This window comes from Nicotiana tabacum, chromosome 13 (assembly GCF_000715075.1).
Source record: "Nicotiana tabacum cultivar K326 chromosome 13, ASM71507v2, whole genome shotgun sequence".
Lineage (NCBI taxonomy): Eukaryota > Viridiplantae > Streptophyta > Magnoliopsida > Solanales > Solanaceae > Nicotiana > Nicotiana tabacum.
Genome location: NC_134092.1, coordinates 133,862,746 through 133,890,744, shown reverse-complemented (window position 1 = coordinate 133,890,744; position 27,999 = coordinate 133,862,746). Strand labels below are relative to the sequence as shown.

General features: G+C 37.9%; 1 protein-coding gene and 1 long non-coding RNA gene across 3 annotated transcripts; one reads left to right on the top strand and one right to left on the bottom strand.

Moving 5' to 3' along the window:
- Positions 1–15: 15 nt before the first annotated feature.
- LOC107777841 (uncharacterized) lies at positions 16–2,455 on the bottom strand. The gene is made up of 4 exons (XM_016597992.2): positions 2,317–2,455; positions 749–817; positions 501–662; positions 16–425 (listed from the first exon to the last, which is right to left on the bottom strand). Exons 2-4 carry the CDS (start codon positions 781–783, stop codon positions 296–298), a joined length of 327 nt encoding a protein of 108 aa, XP_016453478.2. The 5' UTR covers positions 784–817; positions 2,317–2,455; the 3' UTR covers positions 16–295.
- An 805-nt stretch (positions 2,456–3,260) lies between these two features.
- LOC107777842 (uncharacterized) lies at positions 3,261–17,220 on the top strand. 2 transcript variants are annotated; one of them, XR_001646272.2, is made up of 4 exons: positions 3,261–3,399; positions 3,484–3,603; positions 4,646–4,949; positions 16,921–17,220. It is a non-coding gene; the product is annotated as an uncharacterized LOC107777842 (long non-coding RNA). The 2 variants fall into 2 exon arrangements; XR_001646273.2 differs by lacking the exon at positions 16,921–17,220 and adding an exon at positions 7,032–10,232.
- Positions 17,221–27,999: the final 10,779 nt, after the last annotated feature.

The window sequence follows — 27,999 nt, the reverse complement described above, 5'->3', positions numbered from 1 at the left end:
ACATAACAAAGCACCTCACAAGTAAAAACACTATATATTTTAAAACACCAGGTGCCAATAGAGAGGACCCTCTAAACGAAGTTAATCCCAAAATCTATTTCTCATGCATTCCTGTTCTATGGTACTATTGTTTCTCATGACTAAACAGATCTACTAGCAATATGGTTAAAAGATATCCTTTACATCCATGTCTTGTTCTATATTAGAAAAACAAACAGAATTTAACAACACTTGAGTCTGAAGCAGTACCAATACTCATAAAGCCGCATCCTGATTATCAGCCCCATCCTGATTATCAAGGCCGATAATCAGGATCACCAGTTTTGTCATCTGGTGGCGATGCCACAGACATCGAGTCTGAATCAGACCCGGCTCCAGCAGGCGCAGCAGCTCCAGCGGGCTCAGCAACATCTTCAACCAGGAACCTGCTTATCATAAGACATTTTAGCAAGTGATTTCTAATCTACCCTAGGAAAAATTACCAAAGACAATGACAATACCTCCGACGTACACCCGACTGAAAAGGGGCAGGAACAACAACCTCAACCGCAACCGGGGCAGGAGCAACAACCTCAACCGCAACCGGGGCAGGAGCAACAACCTCAACCGGGGGAGGAGCAACAATCTCAACCGGGGCAGGAGCAACAATCTCAACCTCAGCACTGTAAAAAAAACAATAAAACCATAGCTCTGATTAGCCTAAAACGCTTGAATAAACTTAGAAGAGCTATAAAAGAGTTATTCTTACAGTTGTTTCCTTAAAAGCTCAATTTGAACATTCATTGCTGCTATCTCCTCATCACGAGCATTAAGAATCCTTTCACACAAACAGAAAAGTCTATGATTCTGTACTACATATGGCAAGAGAGAAATGGCATAATTTTCAAAGGAGAACAGCGATTAGATGTAATACTAAGCAAAGAAATAACGCAAGACGTGCATAGGCGAGGGACTAGTAAGCAACGGCTACTAGTCCTAATGTGCATAGGCGAGGGACTAGTCCGCGCGATCTTGAGAACTAAAAAAGTAAACTTTTGTCGTTTATGATGAATAATGATATATATAATAATATTTGATGTTAAAACTTTATTTGACTGCTATAAATAAAAATATAAAAATTAATTTTATTCGTTTTCTAAGTATATATAAAAGATTAAAAAATTACTATCTTAGTTTGACACAATATTATCTATGGGTGTCTAACGGGCCGGGTTAGCCCGTTTCCGGAACGGCCCAGACCGGTACAAGAAGGCCGGGTTGGGCTGGGTTAAAGGGGTAGGCGGGTTTGGTCTGTTCACATTTTGTCAACCGGTTAACCGGACCGGTCAAACCCCGTCAACGTAACTTACTATTCAACCGGTTAACCGGCCCAGTTTAAAAGCTATTCATTTTTATTTTATTTATTTATTAAGGTTTTAGGGTCTAAGACAATGCAAAACCTTTGAATTTACTCTTTTTTCATTAATTTACTTGTTAAATGTAAACCTTTCAATTTGTAAGTTTGAATTTTGAAATAAATGTAGCACTTGCAATTTATAAGTGCAATTTTTTCCCATCTTCATTGTATTCTTTATATTTTTACTTTATATTAATATAAATTACAATAGTTATACAAAATACAAAAAAATAAAAAATAAAAACACTAACCCGGCCCGGCCCGCCCCTTGGACCCATAACCCTTACGGTTCATTTTTTACCCGTATGAACCAGAACTCGTTCTTTGTTTCTAAAGGAATAGCTTGGCGTCTAAACCCAATTTGATATTAATTATTCTAATCAAGCAATCAAAACGCTTTACGTGAATATATTAACATGATACAAGAAATATTTAATCCAATAAAATAAAATACTTATACTTTAGTGACTAATTTTACAAAAGATCGCACTCTACTAAAGATGTTCATAAATCACTTAATTTTCCTGCATTTGGAATCGAGTGCGAAAACCAAAAACAACCTGGAGCTTTTTACTGCAAATTCTAAATTTTCATTATTCAACACTGCTCCTAATTTAAGCAACCACAAATCCCTTATGAATCACTTACATCCATTTATTTGTCACAAAGGACAACATACCACCAACAGTAAGGTAAAATTCAGTACAAAAGGCTATTAACAAACAAAAACTTAGACTTGGAAACCATCTGGTCATTGATTAGAGGATACACGGTTCTTTGGTCTAAAAGAGAGAACAATTCAAAACAAAACCAACAGATACACACGATAGATCTATACATTTGAACCCAAATAAAAGATGAACAAATTGGCTTTTCCATATGGAATTCAAACAGAGTAACAGGGGTTTTCTTGTGTTTACCTCACTGCCAGAACAAAACCGAACAGAAAAACCCAATAAAGGCTGAAGAACTAAGGCTGGAGCTAGCCATGAATTCGGCAGAAACAACAGCAGCAAACCAACACTTCTCAAACTTGTTCGCACTTGAATTTCCAGAAAAGTGGAGCAAAGGAGTAAATCTTAAGCTAGCTTTGTTTCAAGGTTGTTCCATGACTGATTTTTCAGCAGTAACACAACCATTTTGGGGCTGATTTGAGGTCAATTTTGAGCTTGCTTTCAGGGATGTTTTTCGGAGCTTCACTTGAGTTGGTTTTAATGGAGTATTGGCTGAGAGGATGGCGTTTCAGGGCTGTTTGGAGAAGGAGGTAAGGCTGGGTTTTTGAGAGTTAAAATGAGGAAGGTGAGCTGAGTTCCATGGCTGGACCTTCAAGGATGAAGAAAGAAATTTCAGAAGAAAATGGAAAATGAGCGGGTCTGACGTTGAACTTGGAGAAAATGAAGGAGAAGATCGAAGCAGGGGGGGGGGGGGGGGGGTTGCGCCGTTTTTGGGTCTTCTTTGTATTTTCCTAAGGTGAGGGATCTGATCGATTTTTGCTTTAGCTTTTTAACTCTTTTTGGGATTGGGGTTTGTTTTGAAGAAGATGAAGCAGAATCGTGGGAGGGTCCGGGGGTGATGGAGTTGAAGCTCTTTGTGTTTTGAAGATGGAGGAAGAAGAACGACGGGAATGGGGTCTGTTGGTGTCTGTAGTTGATGAAGAGAGTAGGGGTCGTTTTGAAGAAGATGAAGCAGAATCGTGGGAGGGTCCGGGGGTGATGGCCGTGTATTTCAGCTTTTGTTATTAATGGAGAGAATGGAGCTGGTATTTATGCTTCTTTTTTAAGGAGAGAGAGTTGATGAGTGTCTTAAGGTTGTGAATGGTGTGAGTGGAGGAAATATTTTGGGGAGAGTGAGGAACATCAATAGGGAGAGTGGGAACATGAGTGGGCAAAATGGAAAAAGTGGGTAGTGAGTAGAGAAAGTGGAGAAAGTGGGTAGTGAGTAGAGAAAAGTAGGAATAAATTCAAACATGGTAAAAAATAAGCTGCTCACACTAACAATTCCAGGTAACTAAACTCTTGAACCACTGTTGCATCTTCTAATTTCAACTCTGCTCGAAACACTGATCCTATCAAAATTTCTACTGTTAGAAGTGTTATTGTGCGATTGGCTTCTTCTTCTCCACATTTGTCTTTTCGAGCTTCTAGGGTTAATTTTTGGCAGATCAACAAACTGTTCGGCTGGTTTCGTTCTCCTCCACATCTGAATTGGTTAGTTGTTAGAATTCATCTTTCTCTATTTTCCCGATGTCGTTCATACTGTATTAATTGAATTTCTGCCCTTGTGATTACATCATAGTTGTTGACGAATGTGAGAGTTTGATTTATCCAAATACTTGTATGTCCCCTTTTATTTTGCTCCTTTTCCTCCTCGATTTTTGTTGATTAACAATTCATAAAATTCCCGTTCTTGATAAAAATTCAAGCTTTTCACACTTTCTCTAAATACCCATTAAGAGTTTCAGAATTTTCAAACCAATTGGGATCAAGACTTATTTGCTTAAAACAGTCTTAAGTCTAAGCAGCGTCTTGAAACGGGTGTTTTCAATTTTAGATGCTTCGTTACAATCTCTTAAGGCTTTCGGCGCTATTACAAAGAGTTAAACAGAGGGATTTCCTGAGAGGTTATTTTCGATTTCGGCTGCTTCGTTATAATCTCTTAAGGATTGAGGAAATTTCTGGAGATTTAAATGGGCTTCGGCGTGATTACAAAGAGCTAAACAAACGAATTTTCTCTGTTTTGAGAGGTTATTTGAATCAAGATTTTTGTGGGTGTTTGGATTCTTTTGTTGGAACTATTTGAATGAGATGGAAATGTAATTACTGGCTCTATTTTACCGAGAAAAATATTTTCGTACAAGAAACAGGGAGACACCCTGAACAAAAGCTTTGATTGGCACCATTAAGAGTATAAGTTTCACAAAGCCTGGGTGTCTAATCACAAAATAAAAATTATCTATGAAGACATGATTCTGTCATATTCCTATCTCTTTAAAAAGCATTTGCATATGTTGTCTTGATTTGCTGTGATAATTGCACTTCAGATTTTTGTCGTAATGTTAATTTCATTCTTCTTCTCTATCTTTTAAATCCAAGAAATTAAAATTTCGGTGTTGATGTTGTTTTCAATAGTTCCTAATTTGTATTTTTGTTTTGGTAAAGTTTTTATCGCATCAGGTAATGTGAGTTCCTGAAATTAAATTAACACTGAGTTTCATCAAGTGTTTTCTATTTAATGAATTTTTTACTGTAGGTCTTGCACCAACGCATATTTGGGAGCGCGAAATTTGAATATCGATGGACTATAGACAAACAAACAAGCGTCCATGCTTTGGAAAAAAAATGTCTAGATCGAAATGTTAAACGACGTGAACAATATAAACTTAAGATGGCGAATGAAAAGAGTGCCTTAGCATTACAAGAGGTACCTACAAAGCAGGTGCTGAAACATAATCCCTTTGAAAGAGCGACTTCTATCATTCCTACTGAGATAACAACAACATCAGGACATCTCCAGTGTACGTCTACAAAGGACTCTTGCTCTACTCTCAAAACAGGTTAGTATATCAATTTTGTATCGCAATCTCTATAGTATGCGCAATTGTTTCATTATTTAGTGCAACTGAAATTTTTGTGTGTGCATGAATATGTATCATAAATTTAATATTGTGAACATCTGTTGTGCTTACTGCCTATCTGTATATAGTGACGTCACAATCTTTCCAACATTCCCTGCTTTTGACAAAGAAAATCCTTTTTCCACTTATGAGAAAGGCAAATTACTGAAAGTTACCATAAGCTTATGCCAATATACAAGATATACTATTGTTCACTAAAAGACTATTTATCTGTTAGGTTCAACATCAGCTGCACCAAATGAACAATATGATACAACTAAGATCGGAATGTTACAACTTCTAGAACGTGCAGGTCGCAATCAAAATAACACAACTGCTATGAATATTAAACTACGATCAGACTATATACCATTAAAAAAGGTTCTCAGCTGTAAATTCTGCTCTGCGAAAAGATTTGAATATGAATATGCTGGATTTTGTTGTAGCAATGGTACAATTAAGATAATTTCACATTGAATGCCCGCTAAGCTACATGATCTATATTTCGAGAATAATGAAAAATCCCAACACTTTCGGACATACATCAGAACATATAATAATTCGTTTTCATTTACATCACTTGGTGTAAACTATGATACAGACTTAGCGAGAAGGAATCGTGGTATCTATACTTTCAGAGTTCAAGGACGGATGTATCACCTAATAGACGATTTGTATCCCGGAGAAAAAAACCTAAGAAATCTATACTTTTACGACAACAACAATGAGTTAGCAAATAGAATGGCATGCTCTAACAAAGTTAATAAATCTATAGTGAGAGAGCTAATAGATATATTCAGAGTTAACCCATACTCCTTTTTTATTCGATCTTTGATAGATATTCCCGAGCTACAAAACTTCCATATTGGACTCAAATGTGATCCTGGTTTAGATCAACGAGTATATAATTTGCCAACTTCATCAGAAATTGCTGCAATATGGGTTGAGGATAATGACAATAGTATAAATCAAGCACCACATATTCAAATTTACACTCATATATATATAAAATCACAAAACTAGTAATATTAAATTGGGCGGTTGATTTATAAATAAAATTTTCAATAAGTACAAGTTGTCGTATTTTGAACTTAATAAAGGAAGAAATTATGTCATAAAAATTATTCTAATATCTTATCACAACTCCAATACTAGATGATTTTTGCCCAACGATTTAAATTTAGTGGTAGTTTTTTGTCTTCTACTTGTTAATTTGCTTGCTTTAATACATGGTGTTATTGTCTCAACTAAAATCTAGGTGTAGCTCATTTGATTGCATGTACAAGTTACTATAATACCTTTCTAAAATTCTGCATTAATAATACAATGTTAGTTGTTCAAAATTGGTATAAAACTCATCATTATAGTACTATTCACTTGTTATAAAATCAAGAGAGACCAGGAAAGATTGCTTGAAATAAAAATAAATATTTGAAAAATTATATCCTAAGCCCACGTTACTGTTCAATAAAATTACTAATCTTTTACCGTTACCTGCATAAAGACAGATGTTTTTATCTTGAAAAATGTGAGTAACAATTAAAGATGATTTGTGGTTTTAAAAATATGTGATTTATTGCAATACTAGTGAATATACAAGTAATATTAGGTTTAAGTAAGAAGAATTGATGAACCAAACCAGTATTGCTAGAGCAACGGGGACCTCGAGCTCGATTATCTTGGGGGCCTCGAGGTGAGTTAAGAGCAAGTGAAGTATGAATAATAAAGTAAAAACAATAAAGCTGAAGAATAATTGTGGAGCACAGTAAATGAGAAAAGCATAGTAGAATGTTCTATTGTAGTGAATGAGATCTCTTTTTACAAAGATTGGGGTCCCCTTTATAGGGGAAAACCCTAATATGGTACATTTTCAATTATGATAAAAAGATTTATTGGTACAGCTGTATAACAACCTAGTACGGACTTGTACTATTTCATACAAATCTTATCCCTTAATTTATAACCTGACTCACGTGACGCTCTTTCTTGAGTGTCATCGAAATTATACTTTCTTCGTGGCAGATTATGGCGGGTCTCCGATTTGCTTCTCGAGATGCACACATCCCGGCCAGGGTATGATCAAGTCTTCGATTCTTACTCCGAGCTTCCGAACTCAGGCTTGGGGTATGATCAAGTCTTCGAAATTGAGCTCTCCGACTTAGACCGTATACAGATAGTCCCCGTGTTTCTTAGAATGAAATGATATGAAATGATTTCAATTCCCAAGTCCTTTATGATGGCATCACTCTTATGACGTAAGCGTTGAAATGACTGAAGCGTCCCGTTGGTTCTCTTCCCCAAAAGCATTAAGTGCACGTCAGAGATGGCCGGCCATCAATATTAATGAACAGTCGTCGCCTTCCTCTATATATACTTGTTTTCTCTTCTCTTTAAGGACTTTCCCACCTTGCAACACCTATTTTCCTCTATTCGTTTCCTTTTCACCACCAGTTCCTCTGCTATATTGTCTCAAAACCTCGCTGGTTCATTCATTTCTTCCTTCTTTTTCTAAAGAACTGATGGCAAAAACTTCCAAGTCCATTCTTCAGAAAAAAGGAAACTCTACTTCTACTTCCCGTCCGACCAGTGGTAAGCCGCATGTGCTTCACGAGATCATACCAAGAAATTTTCCTTAACGAAGTACTTTATAGTCGAGAACCCTCCCGACATCGCCGACCGTCGAGAGCATTCATCGAGATACATAAGGTCAATTGAGGAAAAACACCTCGATGTTGTGAGAAGAGAGTGTAAATGGGAAGAGAAGTTCGTTTTGCAAATACCTTCTCTAGGGGAGCACATCACAACTTACGTAGAAGGGTTCCTGAGTGTATATACATACCCCTTTACGCTGGGTCTCCTCGACCCGCTCACGCTTGAATTCTGCCGAAGATATCAAGTAACCCTAGGCCAGATTCATCCGTTCTTTTGGCGGATCATAATAATGATGCGATTCTTTAGCGAAAAAGGCCGGGCTCGAGTTCACCCTCAGCCACCTCATCTAATTATATCGACCTCAACATTTTCGAGGTTTAATCAAACTCTAACACCGATTAACCAAATCCTTTTTCGCCAGTAATGACGAAGGCAATAATCGAGGTTGGATGAGCCGGTTCATCCGAGTGAGGACCGCCGATATTATTCCCGAAGAGTTCTTGTCGTTCCCCGAGGAATGGAACTTCAAACGTGAGTGGAATTCTTCGATTTAGTTCTTTTCCATAAATTTTGCTAAACTTCGCATAATTACTCATTTCCCCTCTCCGCAACGGTTGTGTGGATGCCTAATGCAATCACCATACGACAAACGCAAATGGCGGGACTTGTCGAAGGGCAAGTGGGAAGAGAAACACCACGGTACGCGTCATATTGTTTCTTTACTCATTAAGAATGTCTTTCTTTATGTGACTTGATTCCTCTATCACAAGTATTGGTGAGTTATTCGAGATGAGGCCGCCCCCTTCCGGGGAGGAAGTAGGATTTTCGGCTCTAAAGTCAAAGAAGGATAACAAGAGAAAAAGGTCCTCGAAAAATGAGGACACTCAAATCCAAGCAGAGTCCGCTCGGAGGCGTTAGAAAAGTGTCGTCATCAACGTGGATGTTGACTTGGTCCACCAGTTCATGGACGATGACAGTGACGAGGTGGAGGGTCCGACGCTAGTGGCTCGAACCAGGAAATCTTCCGAGGCTATCAAGCATGCTGAGATCGGGGCCCCTAGTCTCGAGGAAGGAACTTTAAAAGAAAAGAGGGATGAAGGCCCTACATCACCTGGCGCGACAATTGCTTCTCGGACTTCTGGAAATACTCCAAAGGGAGTGAGCTTCGAAGCACTTCTACCTGAACAGAGCGCCTCTGGTGATCTCCCTGAGGCCATAACAGTAGGTTAACCCTCGTCGTTTCTATCCTTCTCTGAGGATACCATTATGGATGCTCAAAACTTGAAGACGTCCGAGCTAGGTGGAGTCCCGAGTGAAAATGACCCCTTCTGGGGTTACTTTGTCGGGGTCGATGAGGCCGACCCAGCGGATGCAAGCTTAATCTTCGAGGAGGCTCGGCGTCTTTTCTCAATTATAAGTTTTTATTCTTCAGATAGGGCGGTGGCCATCTATTTAAAGGATGATGTCGATGCTCAGATGGAGTTGAGGGAGGTTTCTAATCGCTTCCAACTTTGCACTACTAATAAGTAGCAAGAGAGGGTCACAATAGCTTTTACCCAATTTTGGGTCGGGATCGATATCCACAGAGAGCTAGAATTGGAATCGAGTATCTATCTAGTTTAGGATTGCGTATTTGTTCCAAATTACTCTTCTAATAATTTTTGGGGTTTTCGTTATAATTCTACCTTTATCAAACAACAAATTGTAAATGCAACTAGATTAAGCTAAGAGTTAATATTGCAAGTTGTATCAAATGGTTTAAAAGGCACTAGGGTAGTGACTTCCGTCTAGGTGGTCAATTGACGGGTCATTGCATATAAGGCACGATTGACATAATTGGGGAGTATGAGATAACCGTTGCACTATTTTACCCACTCTACACCTCTCGGTGGTTCGAGTGATTTCGCCCGAATTGACTTTCTCAAGACCAACTGGGTATGCAATTTTGCATAAGCAACTAGGGTTCAAGTCGGGTATTACTCTCTCGAGGTTTAACCCTTCAATTGGGGCTATCAATCTCTTGATTATGCCTCAATTCCTTGTTGGACCAATTTCGGAGACTTAGGCTCTCTTTATCAAGCAGAGCCCAAGTCAACTAAGAACAAACTAGTGTTTGCAACCACTAATTCACCAATTAACCATGAAATTGGTCCAAATAACAAGCACCCATAGTCAATCTAGCCCTAAAATACAATACCCATCAATTACCCACACTAGGGTTGAGCCACAACCCTAGCTAATGGGTATAGCTACTCATATTTGAAGAAAGAAACAAAGAAATGGATGAAGATAAACACATATTAATTAATTGCTAAGTTAAATACAAAAATTCAATATGAAAAGTAAGTAAAATTGCCCAAAATGGCTACAAAAGTTGTTCCCACGAGTGCAACTGCCTCTAAAACTATCTTATACCCTAAAGATGGGAAAAGATTCTATTTATACTAAGCTAGAAAATCTGGACAAAAATACCCCTGCGGGGTTAATGCAGACCACACAGAATGGACTGCGGCCTCACTAGGGCTCTTGACTTCAAAATCTAACTCTCTGAACTCAGGCAATGCGAACCGCATAGAACAGATTACGGCTGCAGAGGCTTCTAGTGCGGTCCACACATAGCATCTCTCTGATTCTCCTCACTGCAGACCGCACAGAAATGAGTGCGGCCGCATTGCTTTAAGTGCGGACCGCACAAATCCTAGTGCGGCCGCATTGGGCTTGTGCCTGATTTTCGACCTCTCTGAATATCCCAGTGCGGACCGCACAAAGTGTAGTGCGGCTGCACTGGGCTTGTTTTGCTTGAGCTTGCCTTGTCTTTGTCACTTGTGCAAGTTTCACTCCTTTTGAGCTGATCTTTGACATCTTGTCACTTTGTTGATCAAACCTACAATGAAGCACAACTTGTGAGCCTTTTGGGACTATTTTGTATGAATTTCTAATCAATGCATAAGCGAGAAGGAGTATAAAATGCGTCAAAATCCCTAGTTATCAGTTTTCGGCCGAGAAAAAAGAAGCAATGACTATGCCCGAAGCCGATCCAGGAGGGAGACCCTCGAAGAGGTTCATGATAAGGGCTTTGATCTTTCCGAGGAGATAAAGCAAGCTAAGGCAGATGAGTCTAATGCCAAATTTGATTCCTCCGACGATGATGATGACGTCAAAGATGATGAAGACGAGGAGGCTGTCAAAGAAGCTTCCCCCGGGGAAGCGACAGGTCCGGGGGGAATGCCCCTCTAGAGTAGGTAGAATTTCTTCTATATTTTTGTAATTTTTTGCTTTGTAGGACTCCTGTGTAATATCTTTTTGTATATATAAAAATAAAGGAGTTTCCTTGATTGTTTGCCTTCAATTTTTCTTCAAAGTTGCTCGATTTTTCCTTTAAAGTTTGCTTGATTTTTGATGCTATAACCTCCGAACATTGAATCAAATTCGGGGTAGAGTAGACCCTCAAGTTTTATGTTTTGATCAACGATCGATAATAGGTTACCATTTAAGGTTCGATCTTCGAGCTAATTTTGAGCTTGGGACTTTTGAATCCGAGCTGGGTAAGGTCTCGAGCATGGTGTGCTTTGGCCTTCAAGCTCTTTTAAATATTGGCCTTTAGGCTCTTTAGGTTGGCCCTTAGGATCTTTTAGGTTGGCCCTTAGGCTATTTAGGTAGGGCCAATTCGACCTCTAAAATGGCTATAAACCTTTCCCTCTTTTCGGCTAAAAGACTTAGTAAAAATTTTATATGCCTTAGCATGTGTTTTTTTACCCATTTGGATTTTTCGAAGGTTCGATTGATTGGAACCTCGTTTGTAATTTGATATGCAATGTTAATCGAATACCTCTTGAGTTTTTTTGAAGGCTGATGTTATCGAAGCCTTCGCTTTATTCAAGGGTTGATTATATCGAAGCCCCTTATAATTTGCTTTTACCAATGGTAGCCTGATTTAACTAATTTTTTCGAAGTATATGAAGGCTTTTTAGTTTTATGGCGGAGGTCGGACGTCTCCGAGCCACATTATTTCTCCGTAACCTTTTATATGACCATAGTCTTTTATATGGCCATAGCCTTTAGTCCCCAAATGTGATGGCCTTAGCCTTAATATCTAGGGGATGCCTCTTTGAGGTCTTGTGAGCTCGAGTGTGCCTCTTTGAGGTCTTATAAGTTCGAGTGTGCCTCTTTGAGGTCTTATAAGTTCGAGTGTTAGATTACTCGATGCGTCGATTGTCGATGACAGTCCCCGAGTATTTGGGGTTTTGGCCCTAGAGCCGTTAAATGTGAAAATAGTAGACTTCTTTGAGGCACAAAGTATTTTGATATATTAAAAATGCTTCTTCAAATAATTGATACATGCGTACATGTTTTGCCGCTGGGGGCTCGACTATTCTATATGGACACGGTTTATTTGGCTGTTTGGCCCATTATAACATTCCCCTATCGAGGCCTTCCTTGGCATGAATTACTTTCTTCGAGACTCCGAGGGTGAGTCCCCCCAGTGTTCGAGATTGATTGAAAAGAAACATTGAATACTTGTTGAATATTCCTTAGGTAGCATGTAAGTGTTGCATTGTTAAAAACCTTGCCGGTAAAACCCATTTGGGATAAAACTCGATCTAAGGGAAAACGAGTGCAACACATGATTTAAAACCCAAGGCGAGTTGAAAAGTGCCTCGATGTTTCCAATCGAACATCTGCAAAGGAGTTAGTTTTAAATACAAATGGAAAAAAGGTATAAGGTCATACCTCAATAGTAATAGCGTTTGAGCAACGATACATTCCAATTGTTTGGTAGTTACTCGCCTTCCATTATGCTAAGTTTATAGGATCCTTTCCCTACGACTCCGAGGATACGGTACGGTCCTTCCCAAGTGGGGCCTAGCTTTCCTTCATTTGGGTCTCGAGTGTTGAGAGTGACCTTCCTTAGGACTAAGTCCCCGACTCCGAAATATCGAAGGTTCGTCCTTCTATTGTAATACCTTTTGATCCTTTGTTTTTGCGCGGCCATTCGAATTAATGCGGCCTCACGTTTTTCATCTAGTAGTTGAGAGAAGTGTTCATAGCTTCGGGATTTGAGTCCTCAATTGCATGCTGAAACCTTACGCTAGGTTCCCCGACTTCGATTGGGATCAATGCTTCAGACCCGTATACCAAAGAAAACAGGGTCTCCCCCGTGCTCGATTTTGACGTCGTTCGATATGACCATAGCACTTCGGGCAACACTTCTCTCCATTTCCCCTTTGCATCATCTAACCTTTTCTTTAAGTTTCGAATGATGGTTCTGTTCATGGACTCAGCTTGACCATTTGCATTTGGATGGTAAGGCGCTGATAGAACCCTTTTGATTTTATGGTCCTCGAGGAATTTTGTTACTTTTCTGCCGATAAATTGTTTTCCACACATGCTATTTCAGCAGGTATCCCGAACCGACATATGATGTGGTCCCACATGAAGTCGATGACTTCATTTTCTCGAAGGCCTGCGCTTCTACCCATTTTGAGAAGTAATCAGTCATAAACAAAATAAATTTAGCTTTACATGGCGCCATTGGTAGGGTGTCGACGATGTCCATCCCCCATTTCATGAATGTCGGGGATATGACCAAATGGAGTTGTTCACCGGGTTGATGGATCATCGGAGCAAATCTTTGGCATTTATCACACCTTCGAACGAACTCTTTGGTATTTGTTTCCATGTTATCCTAATAATACCACGCTCTGATCACCTTGCGAACCAAAGAGTCGACACCAGAATAGTTCCCACAAGTACCATCGTGGATTTCTCGTAATACATAATCGGTGTCCCTGGGTCCCAAACATATTGCTAGTGGTCAATCGAAGGTTCTTCTATACAACGTTCCATTTTCGTCAAGTGAGAATCGAGCTGCTTTGGCTCGAAGTGCTCTCGACTCTTTTGAGTCAGTGGGGAGCTTTCCATGCTTCAAGTAGTCGGTGTACTTATTCCTCCAATCTTACGTTAAACTTGTTGAATTAATTTCTGCATGGCCTTCTTCGACCACCGACCTTGATACTTGGACGACAGTTCCTAGGATGATATCATCCTCTTCAATCGATGACCCCAAGTTTGCAAGTGCATCGACCTCGCTATTTTGTTCTCGGGGTACATGGTCCAGTGTCCATTCCTCGAAGCGATGCAGTTCACTTGAAGTTTGTCTAAGTACCTCTGCATTCGATTGTCTCGAACCTGGAAGCTCCCATTTACTTGATTTACCACCAAAAGGGAGTCACACTTTGCCTCGATGACCTCTGCTCCAAGGCCCTTGGCTAGTTCGATACCTACAATCATGGCCTTATACTCGGCCTCATTGTTAGTCAATTTAGAAGTTTTGATAGAGTCCTTTGACTTTTTTAATGTGGATGGTGTCAATACCGGTGCCAAGTTGTGTACTGCAAACATCTAGTTAGCTGCATGTTGCTCTTCATATACTGTTTTCACGCCATCCTTTGTTGGGAACTTCATCATCTGTTGAAGGGTCGATGGCACCGCCCTCATACTATGGATCTATGGCCTTCCAAGCAAAGCATTATACCTCATGTCACCTTCGATGACATGAAATTTGGTATCTTGTATGGTTCCGGCCACGTTGACTGGGAGTATGATTTCCCTCATTGCCATTTCACTTAACATGTTAAAGCCATTCAAGACTCGAGATGCTGGTATGATTTGACCGAGCAACCCGAGCTGCTCCACGACCCTTGACCTGATTATATTTGCCGAACTACCTGAATCCACGAAAACATGTTTAACTTGAACTTTCTTTAAAAGGATAGAAATTACCAGAGCATCATTGTGAGGCTAAGATAAGGCCTCAATATCTTCTTCGCTGAATGTGAGGGTGTCCTCGGGCATGTAGTCCCGACTCTGTTTCTCCCTTGTGATGGATACTTTGGTACGCTTGAATATAGGTCCCTCTGGGACGTCGACTCCACCAATGATCATGTGGATGACATGTTGAGGTTCTTCAGATTCATTCTTCCTATTTGCATCTCTCTCTCAAAAATGGTTCTTGGCCCGGTCACTGATTCACAAAGATGCCCCTCATTGAACAACTAGGCTACCTCCCCTCTAAGCTGACTGCAATCCTCGGTCCTACGCCCATGAGTACCGTGATATTTGCACATCAAGTTGGGGTTCCTTTGAGAAGGATCGGTCAGTATAGGCTTGGGCCATCTAGTATCTCTAATTTTGCCAATGGCTGAGACGATACCCAAGGCATCGGTACTGAAGTTGTACTCCGATAATCGGGGTGCCTCTGCCGGTCCCAAGTTCCTTTCAAACTCGATTTTTCTCATCAGTTCTCGAGAACTTTGACCTCGATCTGCTCTTCGATCATTTCGAGGTATGTTACGCCTTGAAATGTTCCTTCGATCCTCGACGTATGGCTGATATCTTTCCTTATTCGACCTTGACCCCTGTGTGTGCATTTCTTGACTCCTTTGCTAGTAACCTGCTTGGATAAACTAATCCCGGGGGGGCTTCCAACTCGTCGTCCTCGATCCTAATTTTTGATTGGTACCTGTTATGCACATCCGCCCAAGTCACGACGGGATACTCGATCAAGTTCTACTTCAGCTGCTTCGAAGCTATTGAATTTCCTTCATTTAGCCCATGAGTGAAGGCTTGTACGGCCCAATCATCGGAGACCAGTGGTAACTCTATCCGTTCTAACTAGAAGCAGGAGAAAAATTCCCTCAGCAACACGTTTTCCCTTTGCTTTATTTTGAATACATCGGATTTCCTTGTTGAGACTTCTATGGCACCGGCATGAGCCTTTAAAAATGAGTCTGCCAACATGGAAAACGAATCAATAGAGTTCGGGTGTAAGTTATTGTACCAGATCATGGCACCCTTAGACAGAGTTTCCCCAAACATTTTTGGCAGAACAGATTCAATCTCATCGTCTTCCAAATCATTTCCTTTTATGCCACAAGTATATGTGGTGATGTGCTCATTGGGATCAGTGGTCCCGTTGTATTTTGGGATGTCTGGAATCCGAAACTTCTTCGGTATAGGCTTTGGAGCAGCACTTTAGGAGAATGGTTTTTGCACGAACTTCTTTGAGTCCAGTCCTTTCAAAACTGGAGGTGGTCCTAGTATTTGGTCGACCCTCGACTTGTATGTTTCCACCTTTTTTTCATTGTACTCAATCCTTTTTAATCTTGACTCTATCCTCTTTATGAGTTCCTTGAGCATTCTCATGATGGTGGGGTCAGTTCCCGGGCCGTTGTTGCTCGATCTCTCGGGGGCCGGCTCAACACGATGAGCGGTTTCTGGCCCAGCCACGCTCGGAGTCTTTTACGGACTCTGTAACTGGGCGATAGCAACTTGTTGTGCTTGAAACATCTCAAAAATCACTTGTAGACTAACTTCTCTTTTTCTTTGAGCCTGTGTCCTTTGACCATCAAGTTGATCCCCTTCGCGTACACTTCCTTCGACATCAGTGTCCAAATCAACGTTCTCGGCAATGTGTGAACCAACATCGACGGGGTTTAGCGCTGGTGCTACCCCAGGGTTTAGCGGTGGCACACCGGTCCCTGCAGTTGTTGCACTGTTTTCTCCATGGGATCCGAGACCGTCGTTTCCATGCACGAGTGCGTTTGCTGAGCTAGACATATCTTAGCCTGAAATCAAAGAATCTTTGATAAGAAAAAGTGTGAAGAATAACGTGTGTTATCAGAAAACTAGCACTAAAATAATCACTATAATCTTTAGCCCCTCGGTGGGCGCCAAACTGTTTACCTCAAAAAACGCGAGTAACAATTAAAAATGACTTGTAGTTTTAAAGATATGTGATTTATTCCAATACTAGTGAATATACAAGTAATATTAGGTTTAAGTAAGAAGAATTGATGAACCAAACCAGTGTTGCTAGAGCAACGGGGACCTCGAGCTCGATTATCTCGGGGGCCTCGAGGTGAGTTAAGAGCAAGTGAAGTATGAACAATAAAGTAAAAATAATAAACCTGAAGAACGATTGTGGAGCAGATAAACGAGAAAAGCAAAGTAGAATGTTCTATTGCAGTGAATGAGATGTCTTTTACAAATATTGGGGTCCCATTTATATAGAAGGGGAAAACCTTAATATGGTACATTTTCAATTATGGTAAAGAATTTTATTGGTACAGTTGTATATCAACCTAGTACGGACTTGTACTGTTTTGTACAAATCTTTTCTCTTAATTTATAACTTGACTCACGTGTCCTTGAGAAATTCCCACTCTTTCTTGACGAAATTATAATTTTCTCGTGGCAGATTATGGCGGGTCTCCGATTTGCTTCTCGAGGTTCACACATCCCGACCAGGGTATGATCAAGTCTTTGATTCTTACTCTGAGCTTCCGAACTCAAGCTCGGGGTATGATCAAGTCTTTGAAATAGAGCTCTCCGATTTAGACCGTATACAAGATGTAATGTATATTCAAATTAAATGGACATAACCTTTGAAAACTAAATAAAACCTCCAAGTATCTCAAGATCTGTTTTAATACAGTTAAGGAAACAAAACAGATATATTAGCAATTAAATAAACAAAATACAGTGAAAATTCATTGTCTCACTCTAATGCTGTATTTTGAAATAATTTATATCACATTGCAAAGTTACTAAGTTGAATTAAAAATCATTTAATTTTAACCATCTCTATGCCACCTCATTGAAACGTCGTCCCCCCTCCCCCTCACATACTCCATTCGTTTTTTTTTTTAACAAACAACACATTTTATTCATCTCCAAAAGAGTACATTGAGCTGAAGGACAAACAACATCTCCTCCCTAGTTCATCTTGAAAGATAGAGAAACTTATCTTTCTACATTTTGAGATGAAGTAAATGCATTTGAACTGGGAACACATTAACATTGTGAAGTATGCTTTAATACTGCATTTTATACAAAAGTTACCTCTAGTACTAACTACCTTACTATTATACAAAAACTTGATGATCATGGCGGTTGAAATAAAATGTTGCCTTTCTTCAATTTGATCCTTAGAAAGGAAGGGAAAGACCATCTATCCATGTTCATCAGGCCTCTAACTTGCGGAGGGAGTTCAGTAAATTCATGAAATTTTTTAGAATGAGCGAGTGTATGGCTATAATTGGCAAGTTTATCAGCAACTTAATTGCTCTCTATGTAACAATGCTTAAGACTACAATCGTGAATTCTTTAAGCTCCTCAACTTCTTTAGATATCCTCCATAGGATTGTACATTGCCCATTCACACAATAAACAATCAATTTGGAATCACTCTCAGCATTGATGTTCTGCACTCCATTTAACATGCACCATCTTATGCCATAATGAAGAGCAGAAGCTTCTACCCAATTGTTAGTACCTGGGCCTAGATATAAGGAATAAGCAAAAATTAGGCACCCTTTTTCATCCTTAATCACACTTCCACCATCACAATTCCCTTGTTTGCAACTACCATCAGAGTTCAACTACTCCATTCATTCCAAAATTTCAATCTCATTTAATGTCTAAGAAATGGATTTTGATATAAAAAAAAAATCATTAGAAAGAATTCAAATTTTAAACAAAATTTTTGCCTTATTTTTCCAGAAAAAACTTTTCCGTTCTAAAACAATTACATTTTATTTATTCTTAATGACATAATTTAAAGTCACAAAAATATCAATGACTGGTTTAAAATCACAAGATTAAAAAAAAAATTATTTTTATTTTTTAGTCAAAAACACAAATTATAATGGAAAAAATGCCATGGTTAAATCATCTTGAGGGCATCTCCAACCCTAGCACCATTTTTTACACCAAAATGGTGCAAGTAACTCCAACCCATTACACTATTTTTTACACCAAAAAAGAATATTCCGTTTATATTATTTTATCTCTTCTATATTATATTATTTTCTTTATAAAACAAATTCTTTCTTTTTTCTTATTTACATATTTATCCCTTATAATTCATATTTCTTTCTTATATAACTATTTAATATAAAATTATTTTATACCTTTAATTTTTAGATAAATCTAAATTATAAGCAAATATTTTACATTATACATATTAATGTATAATTCAAATAAAAATAAAATCCTTGATATGATATAATTAAATAAATATTACATTATGGTAAAATTTAGTTTATTTCATACATAAATATTTAACTTAGAAGATTAGTATGTTGCTCCCATAAATGCTTTATTAATGCATTACGAAGTGCAAAGTGAGTATTTTTGTCCTTAATTTATTTCTGCCGAGCTAAAAATTGTTCAAATCAGTAATTTTCTCATCTCATTATGTTATTCAATGTATTTTCAATTTAATCTATTTCAGCCGCTATTGTATTAAATATTTGTTTTTATGATAATTAGTGAATATTGTATTATTTATTAACAACATATTATATTTCAGTTTTGCACTTTTTTTTATGGTTATATATTTTATAATATTATAATTTATAATAAAATTAACTTACAATATTATATAAAATAAATACACAAAAATTAATTTATAAAAATTATACACCAAATTAAAATATAAAATTAATATTATAAAGATATTACATAAAAATTATAATTAATTACAAAATTATAATATGTTAATTAAAAGTGTTATAATAAAAGATAATATTAAAATAATGGTGAATAGTAATAGTGTTGATGAATAGTGTCACATACCAAAATGACATAAGAAATGGTGTTGGGTTAGAGCAAAAAATACCAAATCTTATATTAAAATGGTATTTGGTGTCAAAATTGGTGTTGGGTTGGAGATGGTCTGAGTATCTAAATTTAGTTGTTGAGATTAAGGATCCAAAATAGATGAATAAATTTAATTGTCTTCAAAGTTTGTTGTATTTACCAAAGTGTATAAGGGCAACTCATGTATTAACTATAGAAAGACGAGCAAAGGTGAATACCGTCATTTATCACTTTACCAAAAAAGACCCCAAAGGTGCATAATTTACGTAAGTGTTAAGTAGAATGTGAAATAATAAATGCTACACCCACGAGTGACAAATGGACGGGTTGGACTGAATTTGGGTGGGTCAAGATGAGTTAGGTCAATAAATAGGTCATTGCCCAACCCAGCCCAAAGTGTACTTGGACTAAGATGGACTGAGTCAAGGTGGACTAAACATTGGGTCATAACCCAACCCGCCCAACTTGACCCATATTTTCGAATCATGCTCATCTTGCATAAAAAAGCCTTTTACCTTAAAATGTGTAAGTTGAAAATTTTTTGGGGGTGAGGGATGGGGGGATAGGGAGGGTTGAGGCGGGTGGGTAATGCAGAAAAACGAAAAAAAAACAGAAAACAGAAAATAAAAAAAAAGTAAATCTTTTTTTAGGGGTTTTGCGGTGAGATTGAGGAGGGTGGGTGGTACAGAAAAAAAATAAAAAAATTGAGGGGTTTGCGGGGGAGGGGGAAAATAAAAGTAAAAAATTAGGCAGGGGTGGATGTGTGGTGCAGAAAAATAAAAATAAAATAGAAATTTGAAAATACAAAATAAATAAAAAAAATTTTGAGAGGTTTGCGGTGGGAGGGGTGCAGAAAAATAAAAGAACAGAAAATTACAAAATACAAAAATTGTAATACCTCTTGTTTTGTATGAGTTTTATGGGTTGTATTTGGGCTGCTTAATGGGTCAGAATGGGCTATAAAAAATAATAGGTTAACTTAGGCTCAGCCCAAATTGACCCAGGAGCTAAAATGTTTGTAGCCCAACCCATTAATCTCTAGGCAAGTTGGATGGGTTTGGGTTCAAATTGCCACCCCTAGCTACACCTAGGGGTAGCAGTGACCTGCAAATTAACCACGTGATGGGGCATGGTGTAATTATTACATTTGTTGTAGCTAGGAGTGGTAAACGGGCGGGTCAGGTCGGATATGGTTCGGGTTGAAAACGGGTAATGAAAAAACGGATTAATTATCCGACCCGACTCATATTTAATACGGATAAAAAATGGTTTAACTGGCGGATAATATGGGTTTTACCCATATTATCAATGACTTCTTGTATATGATCACTTTTGAGAGACTTCTTAGTCTCTCTAACTTGAGGAACCTCCAATTTGAGGCTTTACAAATGTAAAAGTTAGACTTATTGGTTATCCATTTTCTAAATAGATAATGTGGTTCTTATCCATATTTGACCCGTTTTTTAAAAAGTTCATTATCCAACTCATTTTTTAGTGGATAATATGGATGGTTAACTATTTTCTTTGAACCATTTTGCCACCTCTGGTTGTAGCTTTTGAATGGCGAGGGTTAAAATGGTGAAGCTACAAAAATATACCGTCATGATATTCTTTAGACCAATAAAATTATTTGATATATAATGAATTAAACAGTCATTGGTCGGCGGAGGCGGAGCTAGAATTTTAAGTGTATGGGTTCTAAATTACAAATACAGGATCTCGAAAAAAGTCACTGGGTTTTCTTCCACTGTTGCTCTACTGTAGACATATGAAAGTTTTCTTCTTAATAAGGGCATAAGTATAGAAGTAAGTAAAACATGACTCTATTCTAACAAATAAGCAAATCAAGAGTAAGGGATGATGTAGTTAAACGAGACCCAAATGCCAAAAATGAATACTTGAAAGAGACCTTGGCCAACCTCAATCGCTGGAGCTATTTTGGAATTGTTGTTTTTGTGTACGAAAGGGCTGCTTTAATAGCATTTTTCAGGTGATTTATGGTTGTAAAAGGGGAATTTTGGGAGCTAATTTTCGCTGATTTTTGTGGGAGTTTATTTGTAGCTGAAATTTGGGGTATTTTGGAGTTGGAGTTTGAGGCAGTTTCCATGGAGAAAAGCTATTGATTTTCAATTGAGTAAGAAGGCTCCTTTAATGGTGGAAAATAGTATTTTGTTGTTGGACAGGAAGGAGTTGGTGCACCTCTTTTCATCTAGTTTTTTTTTTAATCTCTTGACAGAACCCCAACTTTTTTTGCTTTGAAAGCTTGAGAAGATTAGAAGAAACAGTCACGACGTCGTTTAATTTGTGCTTTTTTCATCTAAGGTTTTTTAAATTTTTTGGCTGAACCCCAAATTTTTTTATTTGGAAGCTTGAGAAGATTACAAGAAACAGCCACGACGTCGTTTGATTTGTGGTATTTGTGCTTTCTTAAAAAGAAAAGGCTAAATACATATACAACCCATCTAACTTGGCATCATTTTTAATTTTGGCACTCTATCTCTACCTTGTTCCATTTTGATCCTCAAACTCTATTTTATATATTCCATTTTGGTCCTCCAACTCTATTTCTTATGTTCCATTTTAACACAAAAGCTGAAACCAATGCAAAAAATATAGCCCGTTAAATATGAGGTGTAATAAATATTCAATTAAATGTTGCCACCTGATTTTTTTATCCATGTCAAGCGGGTCAATAGTAAAATACCTAAACCCGACTAAAATACCTGAACCCGACTTTCATCTAAACGGACCAGGTATGAAATCGACAGATGAAAGCTTTGGAACTTAGAGAATGAAGATGGGGCAACAGTGGATGAAAATATACGATCGAGTTCAGGTATTTTAATATTGACCTGTTTGACATGGATGAGAATATCAGGTGGCAACATTTAATTGGATATTTATTATACCTCAGATTTAACGGGCTATATTTTTTGCATTGGTTTCAGCTTTTGTGTTAAAGTGGAACATAAGAAATAGAGTTGGAGGGCCAAAATGGAACATATAAAATAGAGTTAGAGGGCCAAAATGGAACAAGGTAGAAATAGAGTGCCAAAATAAAAAATGGTGCCAAATTAGATGGGCTGTATATGTATTTGGCCAAAAGAAAAACTGTAAAAAGAACAAGAAAATAGCTATGCTTTCAGCGTGATTCGACCTGCATGACGCGTGTTCTCCAAGCGAACCCAAAACTCTTACCATTGAATCCAGACCCCTTTTGTTACTGGGTTCGCCATGATGTATTTATATAGAAATAGTAAATTTTTTAATACAAATACAGAGTCTCGGAAAAAGTCACTAGGTTCGTCTGAACCCGCACCCTCTACTGTAGCTCCGCCCCTACTTTCAATCCTTTCTAGAAATTGGCAAAAAGACAAAAAGATTTCTTATATAGGAGAAGAAAATAAGAGTTAGGCAGTTGTATTAGTAGCTCATATATAGTAAAATAATATGTTAACGTGTACACAAATACCATGCAACTATATTACAGTATATGTTTATGGCCTTATAAAATCAATTCTATATACTCAAGTATAAAGAAAAAGTACCTAACATGAATGTCATATTATTCCATATTGCTAGGTTTAGTTATCATACGAAGAATTAACTTGAATGGGTAATATTTAACCCAACTAAATTTGTTTCTGGAAAAAAATAAAATGATTAATTGTCATAAAATTAACAAAGAAAATTAATGTTTGTTATTATTTTAATCTAAAATGAAGTGCATCGTAATGTAATATAATTATCAAAAGTATAAAAGTCTATTATTAACAATCCATGTAATTTAACATGTATTGATATAGATCATTACAATAATATTTAGAATATTCTTTATCTCTAGACACATTTTAAGCTTTTCTTGAGTTATAAAATAATTACATAACTAATTAAAAATTATTCATTGGTAATACTTTAGTGATAGAGTACTTGAATTCAACTGACTGAATATTATTTTATTAATTCATGAATGCGCGAATATATGTTCTCTCTAATACTGATATTTGTCGTGAATTTTATAGAAATATTATAATTAAAAGAATAATTTACTAAAATAAAATCTTAATTGATTTTAAAATTTTAAAACTGAAAAGTTAAAGATCGCACATAGAACAGCTCATCTCAATACCAAAAGTCACTTAACCCAATCATAGTCCTCACATAAAGATCTTCCTAAGATGCTAATCTCCATCATTCAAGAGATCTTACTAACTGAAAACAATATTTGTTAGATTGACCAAATTAAAATATTTTTATTCTATATTTTCTGTTCCATGGTGATTATCTTGGGCAACGTCGGATGTATATCTAAATTCTCCATAAAAAAGAATAAAGAATAAATAAATAAATAAATAAATAATAAATAAATAAAGGAAGCAACATGGTAGTTATAGTCATTATTGTGAACATATACATATTGAATTCACGTAATGAATTATACAAATAAAATCTTACTTTATTTTCAATTCTTAACCATAAGGGGGCTCTACCTAATTCAAATAAGAAAATATATAATAGTCAATATTTAGTTAGTTTCAAAATCGTAAATTAGGAAAACAATTATATGATAATTTTATAATGTAAAATCTATCTTTAAAGGCGTGTACCACATCTCAAATTAGTAAATCTTTGTGAAGATCATATTAAAATAATACCAAAGTTATTTTGTATAATAAATTAAAAGCATCAGTTCCTAAAAATAACTAAATAAAGAAAGAAATTCTACCACATAAAAGTAGAGGAGGGCATAATTTGGGCAAATCCGAAATCCAAACTGAAATTCGAATTTTTTGGACTTTTGGTTTGGATTTTCGAATTATGGATTGGATTTTGGATTAATTTTTAAAATTTTTTGATTTTGGATTGGATATTGGATTTGGTACTTCGGATTTTTGGAAATCCGAAAATCCAAAACTTTTATACTTAATATTTAATTCATTATCCATATGCCAATTGTCACGACCCAACACCCGACCCGTCGTGATGACGCCTATCGTGGAACTAGGTCAGCCTCAACTCAACAATCAACACAATAATAATAAGTTTGAAAATATTTACGGAAGCTTTTAACAGTTAAAGAACTTTTGAAACATAAGAAATTCCAAGAAGAGATACAATCCGGCCCAAAATCGGGATGTCACTGAGCGTATGAGCGTCTAAGGAAAAATACATAGTCTAATGTATTGTCTAAGGGAACAACTGAAATATAACTGGAAAGCAAGGTGGAGAGCCAAGGCCTGCGAACACGGTGCAGATACCTCAATAATCTCCTAAGTCAGAAGCATCGATCAACCACCGTTACTGGATCCAAAATACTTGAATTTGCACACGAGATGCAGGGGGTAGCGTCACTACACCAACTCAGTAAGTAACAAGTTCAATCTTTGGACTGATAGGTAGTGACGAACTCAACCTCCTCAAGGATAACAAAAATAACATACAGAAACGTAGGCATACTTTCATTTAAATAGATAGCTCGAATCGTAAAACAAAGCAAGTATGAATAAAGTAAAGGAGTGTAATTCTGCTACATCTACATGTCAATGCACATGCTGTATGGAATGCACCATGCTGAGTGCCTCATGTGCCCACAATCTCAAATGCTCGTCCACTCAGTACTGTATATGGCTTGTACGGCCCAGGGAAGATCCATCTCGGAATATATACATCTATGACTTAGTACTGAGGAAGGCCATTCCAGCCTATGAAGAAGATCCATCTCCGTATAATAACAATAACAACCTCATAACTACTTGGTACTGTATATGGCTCACAAGGGCCAGGGAAGATCCATCCCGGAATATATATACACATCACTAACAACGGTCATCCAGTACCAAGGAAGGCCATCCCAGCCTATGGAGAACATCCATCTCCAGATAATAAGTGCTTCGGACAAGATCCATGTTCAGGGAAGATCCATCCTTCAATAATATCATCTACACTCACTGGGGGTGTAAAGACTTTGGATGGGCTTCTCTTAGCCCAAGCGCTATAACAAGCCAACGAAGGCATGTGCAATATTTCGCTGCGGCGTGCAACCCGATCCCATATTGTCACTCAATATCAAGATCTCGGTCTCACTCAGTCATCACTCTCCAGTCTCACACACATGGGCTCAAAATGCCATGATACTAGCCCGAAACAATGATATGATATGCCAAATAATAATAATCGAGACTGGGACATGATATAATATGCATGAACAAGACTGAGTATAGAATATCAATGAAGCTAATGATATGACAACAAAAAATGACCTCTCGGGTCTCAACAGTATTGGCGTGAAGCCTTAACATGATAATTAGCATGGTTTACAACTCATTAACTTAATCACATAGTTACAACACAGATATCAACAAGAAAGAGTCACTAAGCGGTGCCATGGAATGATCCAGGTTGCGATTCTCACGGTGCACGCCACACGCCCGTCACTTGGCATTTGCGTCACCTCAATAGTAATCATAGAACACATAGTTCGGGGTTTCAAACCCTCAGAATCAAGTTTGGAAGCGTTACTTACTTCAAGCCAAGCCAAACTCTAGCCCGCGATGTCCTTGTCTCTCGATGCGTCCTCCAAATGCTCCGACTCTAACCAAAATTAGTATATTATCATCAATATACGCTACAGGAATGAAACCCATACGAAAATTATCAAATTAGATAAAAAATCTCGAATTTGCTCAAACCCGGCCCCCAGGGCCCACGTCTCGGAATCCAACAAAAGTCGTGAAACTAGAAACTCCTCTCACTCTAGAGTACATACATACCAAAATCATCAAAATCGGACCTCAAATGGTCCCTCAAATCCCCAATTTAAACTCTCCAATTTCAAGCCCTAGTCTCCCAACTTTCTTCCCTAATTTCCACTAATATCATGATTAAACAATACAAAAATTATAAACACAAATAATAAGGCCCAAGTAAATTAGTCCATCGAAAATCCTTGATTCCTCTTGAAAATCATTGCCCAAAGCTCAAATCCCGGCCAAAAATGGTGAAGAATGACCAAGAATCCGCGAAGGAGCCTTTATATACACTCTGCCCAGTACTTCCGTATCTGCGGTCCCCATTGCGCATCTGCGGGTCGCATCTGTGCAAAATCCTCTGCTTCTGCAGAATTTCATTAAAAGGCATTTCCGCATCTGCGGTTGCCTGACCGCACCTGCGGTCATCGCATATGCGGGGACCAAACCGCACCTGCGACTCCTACTGCGCACCTGCGCTACATAACCGCTTCTGCGGACCTCGCACCTGCGGTCCCCAATCCGCAAGTGCGGAAATAACAGGAATAACAAAATTTGTAGCACAACTCAAATTCCAAACTTCCCGTCAACCACTCAAAACCATCCCGAGGCCCTCGGGACCTCAACCAAACATACCGACAAGTCACATAACGTCATTCAAACTTAGTCGAGCCTTCGAATCACTTAAAACAACACCAAAATACCGAATCAGCCCATGATTCAAGCCTAAGAACTCATAAACTTTCAAATTCCACAAACGACCGCGAAACCTATCAAATCACCTCCGAAGGACCTAAAATTTTGCACACACGTCCCAAATGACATAACGGACCTACTCAAATTTTCGGAATTCCATTCCTACCTCTATATCAAGATTTCCATTGTTGACCAGAAAATGCCAAATTTTCAATTTCACCAATTCAAGCCTAAACCTACCACGGACCTCCAAAATACATTCCGGGCACGCTCCCAAGTTCAAAATCACCTACCGGAGCTAACCAAATCATAAAAATCCAAATCCGAGATCGAATATTAAAAAGTCAAAACTTGGTCAAACCTTTCAAATTTAAAATTTAAAACTTCAAGCTGAGAATTGTTTTTCCAACTCTATTTTGATTATCCTGAAAACCAAAATCAACGATTTACATAAGTCATAATACATCATTAGGGGCTAGTCATGCCCGAGAACTGGCAAGTGAAGGCAAATGCTCAAAACGACCGGTCGAGTCGTTATATCCTCCCCCACTTAAGCATACGTTCGTCCTCGAATGTACTCAGAGTTGTTCCGAAAACCATCAAATCGCTGCATAACCTTACCATGCACATACCCGGGGTGATTCCATGTCACTCTATCTCATATAGGTCCGATAACACAATATAACTGAAATTTCACAATCCAACCAAGCCTATAAACCGTAGAACCAAATTTCCACTTCCGGAATTATTTATAAGATCAGAATCTCACATCTATACACCGAATAAATCTGAACACGCTGTAGTAAGCCATAACCACAATTCAAGATGGAAATCACAGGATATACCATACAACTCGATCACTCATAGCGAAAACCTCATATCACAGCTGTCACACCTCCTTTTTCCGCACCCGCGGGGGCGCAAGGGAGTTTTTTCCAATTAAAGGAAAATCGAAACGGGATTGGTTTATTTATTTCAGAGTCGCCACTTGGGAGATTTAGGGTGTCCCAAGTCACCAATTTTAATCCCGAATCGAGGAAAAGAATGACTCCATATTACAGTCTGCGTACCAGAAATCTGTATAAGGAATTCTGTTAACCCGGGAGAAGGTGTTAGGCATTCCCGAGTTCCGTGGTTCTAGCACGGTCGCTCAACTGTTATATTCGGCTTGATTATCTGATTTTATACAAATGTGAACTTATGTGCCAATTTTATCTTTACCGCTTTATTAT